Below are 5,492 nucleotides of genomic sequence, written 5' to 3' on the forward strand. Positions count from 1 at the left end.
ATTGCTACAGCAATTCATAATAGATGAGAATGGATTGCTACAGCAATTCTTAACAGTTGAAAACGAATTGCTACAGCAATTCGTAATAGTTGAAAATAGAATGCTACAGCATTTAGACACGAATAAAAATGAAAAAAAAAGGGTTTGAAATTTTAAGGAGTTATAACTAGTAAACGGTAGAGATTATGAAATGTTAAGTATGAGCATAGGATGATGATCAAAAGTTAGGGTCGTCACAAGTTCTATGCGGCGCATAAATTTTTAATTTGGACATGCGCAGATCTAACCGTTGAAAATTTAATCCAATAGTCAAAACAGGGTGTTCTACTGGTGGGGTTTTTTTAAGGGGTCTTACCATAAAATCTCTCAAAAAACAATAGTAAGGCAAAACAATTGTAAAAGTTACCCTGGTCACAGTTACTTTAGGGCCCGTTTGTTTCATGTACTCAAACTCAAATCATTGATTATGTTACATGTTTTTTCTCTTACAAAAAATTTTAATTTCAAATATCAGAAGCAAGAATTATGGGTTGAGTATACCTTCCAAACGAGCCCTTAGTAGTTCTTACTAATTCAGATTCTTAGAGTGAATGGTCTGACTACAAATTAATGGATCAATGTAAGTGTACAAGTACTGCTTTTTTTTAAATAACATTGTATAATTATTTGTATAGCGGCTTATCTTGTCAGTCTATAAATATCTCAAAACGATAAATAAGGGAACACATGAGTAATCCAAATAATGCACGAGAACATTGATACTCATAATCGTTAAGAAATGTTAGGTAAATGAGTTGGTTTTGTTATGCTTTTTTTAACGAGTAATGAAATATATTCATTAAAGAGCTATTAAAGGGCTAGGATACAAGGCAACACTAAAGTCAAAGAAACGGGAGCTACTCACATGACTAGATAATACAAACACACCCTTATCACAAAAACAGATAAGACTCCTCCACAAAGTTTCACTAGAACAAGGTTCAGACACAAAGAAACGACTTAAGATGAGCCACATCTTAGTCCAACAATGGACCCATATCACACAACTCAGTATTAGAGCGGTGGGGAAACCACTCTCTATCTGAGAGACACACCACAAACATAAATTGGTAAGGAGACCACCCTCTAGATGAGACAAAATGTTGATAAATGGGAAAACCATCACCGTTATTACAACATAAACATAAATAAAAATCATAAAAACATTAAAAAAATCTATAAAGATCCCAAAAGATCAACCCAATAAAATTGAGCCTCTCAATGTCGGAAATATGCATAGACCAGTAAGAACGGCTTTGAGAAAAGGCTCCCTTGCCTCCCTCTTTCAATCTAGTTCTCGTGGTTTCAGCGGGATCCCGCAGTGGACACGTCCTAAATCTATGGTTGAAAAGCAGCGGCCTCTTCCCCTTACACGACTCCAAAACGGAAACTTCCCACACCTCCAATGGCTCCAACTCGACCACGGTCACCTTTGAGACCATCCCGACCGTAGCATATAACATGAGGAAGGCAAAGCACAAAGCAAAACCAAACCCATATCCACCAAGATTTACCCTACTCATGGAGGGCACCACCCCCTGCAAAACAAGGCAAAAGAACCAAAAGAAAAGCAAAAAACCAGGTCGGGAGGCTAGAGACCGTCAAGAGGTGGCTCAGCCAACTCCAGCCCCACAAAGCACAGACTTGCTGGTGGCCTCTTGAGGGGAGAAACCTTAGCCATGCAGTTTTGCTCTGTTATTGTCAAAAAATAATGATAATTCTTTTTTTTAGGGAAATAATTATAATTCTTAGGACTTCTAAAAAAAAATTTACTGTTAAGAACATTTTTTAAACATACTCTTAAAGTATATGAATTTTAATTTTAATTTCTTAGTCTTAATTAATATCTTTTTAACTAATATTGTTATTTGATTAAAAATATTTATTAAGAGTTAAAGGTTAAAAATTCTAATAAACTAGGAGTATTAATTGAGACAAATACTCCCTTTTTCCTTTATTGCTTTGGAGAATAGCATGCAAATCTCATACCTTATAAGTCCCAATAAACCATAACAGAACCAAACTGTCACGCAATCTTTGTTACTGAAGAAACAATTTATTACCAAGAGGAAAAATGAAAAAACGAGTACAAAAGTCAAAACCATGCATGTTTAGTTTCATGTTTATATTGAGGAAAAGCGCCCGTCAGCAGATCTCCGAATTCTCCACCACAACCGTTACCCATTTCTCCTCCTCCCTCTCCAGAATTGAATACACACCTCACGCGTGTCGCCGGCGATCCGGCACAGATTCCGGCGCCGGCGACCTCAGCTCTTCTGCCGGTCAGTCTTCCCCGGCGCTTTCTAGCATCTTCCGCCTTTCTTCCCTGCTTTTCCGCTTCTCTGATTTCGCTGTTTACTCTAGAGATACAATTTATTGTTCGCGTACGTGTGAAATATACGCGTATTTTAAATTTATATACGATTCTTCTCGATCGGTTTTGCAGTTAATTCATGTTTTGGAATCGCATTTTGGATCTGAAATCTGGCCCTTAATTGTTGTCGTCAGATTATTGACTTGTCTTAGTGAGGAACTCTTGTTTTGGATAATTTCTTTCATTTTCTCTTTTCTTTTTACTTTCTGCATATCCTTTATTTCCTTAACTTTTACTCTTTTAGGAAAATTGGCACTGCAAAAAGCACAAAAGGGTTCAGTAGAATACACTTAAAAAAAATGCTTTTAAAAAAAAAGTTTTTCCCAATTACATGTTTATTATAGCAAAATCTTGGTTATGCTCTTCTTTTTCATGTTTTTTTTCCTTTCATTACAGACTTTCATCTACTTGTTGAAGTTTGAATCTCAGTCAAAGCAGTAATTTTCTGATGCATCAATATCTGAAGCAGGTCTATTTGTGCAAGAGTTACTTAATTGCAAGATTGAACTGGAAATTAGGACTTAATTAGGCCTGATTAAGATGGCTTCAGCGCCTAACAAGATCCCAAAAAACATGCTCGGAATTCCCAGTATACTTGGGCAAGAAAGATGTAAAAGCTACTTTTTTTTTCATGGCGAAACTGCGCTTGGAAATGGGTTGAGGACTTTCTTGTATTTTCTGTTTCTTGCTTACTGTTTCCTTGGATTATCAGCCATAACTGCCCGCTTCTTCCGGTCCATGGAGAATGTTGTGAAGCACACACGTAAAGTGGTAGAGGTTGACCCTTACACTGGGGAAGAAATTATTAGGCATGAGAAAGTGTGGAATTTCACTATTGCAGATATTAGCTTGCTGGCCTTTGGGACCAGTTTTCCCCAAATATCTTTAGCCACTATTGATGCCTTGAGGAATTTGGGAAACCTCTATGCTGGAGGTTTGTTTTTATGGAACCCGCCCTTTTATTGTTTTTTTCATTGGGATTTCTTGTGTCAAGGTATAAATTTGTTCATCTTATGAAATTATAGGTTTGGGTCCTGGAACACTTGTTGGTTCTGCTGCTTTCGATCTTTTTCCTATCCATGCTGTTTGTGTTGTGGTTCCAAGAGCTGGGGAATTGAAAAAGATATCCGACATAGGAGTTTGTCTGGTGGAGCTCTTTTGGTCCTTTTGGGCTTATATTTGGTTGTACATAATTTTGGAGGTAATTTAAGTAAATTTTTTTTTTGTTTACTTTGTTGGACTTGTTTATGCAACACCATATGTTTCTTGTTTTCACTACATAATAAGAAAAAATGAGGCTTCTTGTTTGTTTGCACTGTAAATTCTTCTGCTGACATATATGATACGCTAAAAACTATGTAATGAGAAAGTTCTGCTTTATGCTCTAAGGTTTGGACTCCAAATGTGATTACGCTATGGGAAGCCTTGTTAACGGTACTTCAGTATGGATTACTGTTGACACATGCTTATGCTCAAGACAAGCGTTGGCCATACTTGTCTCTTCCTCTGTATGTGTCCTTTTCTTCCAATGCAAGATGTTCTTTGCTACAAATTTAACTCTATTCCACAAAATTTATATAGGCCTCGTTCATTTCGCAGATTCGAGTTTTCAATTCGAGTTGAGATATGACATTTTCTGAGAGCTTTTCACTGTAGTAGAAAAAGTTAGATGTGACATTTTCTGAGAGCTTTTTACTATAGAAACCTGAAACTGAAAACTCGAATCGGTGAAATGAACGAGGCTATAGTTTCTAAATACCACTGTTTTTGGCCACTTCTATAGTCTTCTTATATTTTGTGCCTTTTTTGTTCTCAAGGGAAAGAAGTGAGAGACCAGAAGAGTGGGTGCCAGCTGAGGCAGCTTCACATAAGCATGATGATAGTGTTGATAGCTACTCCGAGATACTTCAAGTAGGTAACGATAAAGACCGGAATTTTGTCGATATTTTCTCCATTCATTCAGAAAATGGGGCAGGTACTTTTCTTAAGTCTCTTATTGTGCTGATGTTTAGTCTTATTATGTGAAGGTAAAGTTACACTAGAAGCAAACTATGTTTGGAGTAAATTGAATCAAAATTGAACCATTCCCAGACAACTAATTAAACCATTCAATTGACAAGAAAGATACCAAATACACATGGAAACCTTCCACATGAGGGAGAAAACTAGAAAGTGGCCCCTCATAATGACCTTGTATTTATCCTAGTATAATTATGAAATACACCTCTGCTGAGTTACAAGAAGCACTGTCTATATCAGCAAGTTGTTAATTGTGCTCTACTTTGATCTGAAGGGCTAATATTTGATTTTGTTATGTCGTGAATAATGCAGTGAGATTAGGCCTATTAGACCAGTTTTAGGAGCAGAGTTTGGTTCACACATCTAAGTTTGCTGATTACAGCATGTGAAAGAACAAAGAATTATACCCCGTTACATCACTTACATGTAGCTTTCTGTTATGCTGTACAACCAGCTCAGTCTATAGACTTGAACGTAATCCACAATTTCTCAATCTCAATGTTTGAGTTGCAGCTCCGGTGTATCAAAAGGTGCCCACAACTGAGGATGCTGCTGAACCCTCCAACAAAGTTTTGCTACAAGAAACAGCTTTAGAAGATTCTGACGTACTTGCACTTTGGAAGCAGCAATTTGTCGATGCACTCACGGTATTGCATTAGTCCAGTGTATAAGTAATTACCTTGCTCTGTGTGTCTATGTTAGGAACCTGCGAGTTAGAGAGTAATAACCACAAGAAGAGAAAAAGAAGATTGGCAAATAACAACGCAAATGGGGCGTCTGCTCCTTTTATTCAATAACGAGCCACCATAGACTCGGTGGCCATGGCTGAGTACAAGCTAATCTGTATGAAAGGAAACGTAAATGGTTGAGGAAGGCTTGGGAATTTCGAGGTCCCACCCTCCCAATGCTCAAAGCACCCAAAATAACCGAATGCCTTTCCCAAGGTCCCCGCACACCCTTAAATCCCCTGACTCCTACAATCCTTCTAACAGACTTCTCCACGTCAGCTCTTAGTTCCCGAAATTACATTCCCCCCCTAACACTTACTCTATTCTCACTC

The 5,492-nt window shown here is 37.6% G+C and overlaps 1 protein-coding gene across 7 annotated transcripts in view; it reads left to right on the forward strand.

Moving 5' to 3' along the window:
- Positions 1–2,074: 2,074 nt before the first annotated feature.
- The window catches only part of LOC21394361 (magnesium/proton exchanger), a 9,942-nt gene continuing 6,524 nt past the window's right edge, over positions 2,075–5,492 (forward strand). The window contains exons 1-6 of one of the 7 annotated variants that reach the window (XM_024170520.1): positions 2,075–2,321; positions 3,126–3,347; positions 3,439–3,614; positions 3,803–3,921; positions 4,231–4,388; positions 4,946–5,079. In XM_024170520.1, coding sequence (XP_024026288.1) covers positions 2,114–2,321; positions 3,126–3,347; positions 3,439–3,614; positions 3,803–3,921; positions 4,231–4,388; positions 4,946–5,079 — 1,017 coding nt within the window. In that variant the 5' untranslated portion in view covers positions 2,075–2,113. The other 6 variants (XM_024170523.1, XM_010089971.2, XM_024170527.1 and 3 more) reach the window with 6 other exon arrangements.

This window comes from Morus notabilis, unplaced genomic scaffold (assembly GCF_000414095.1).
Source record: "Morus notabilis unplaced genomic scaffold, ASM41409v2 Scaffold169, whole genome shotgun sequence".
NCBI classification, from domain to species: Eukaryota; Viridiplantae; Streptophyta; class Magnoliopsida; order Rosales; family Moraceae; genus Morus; species Morus notabilis.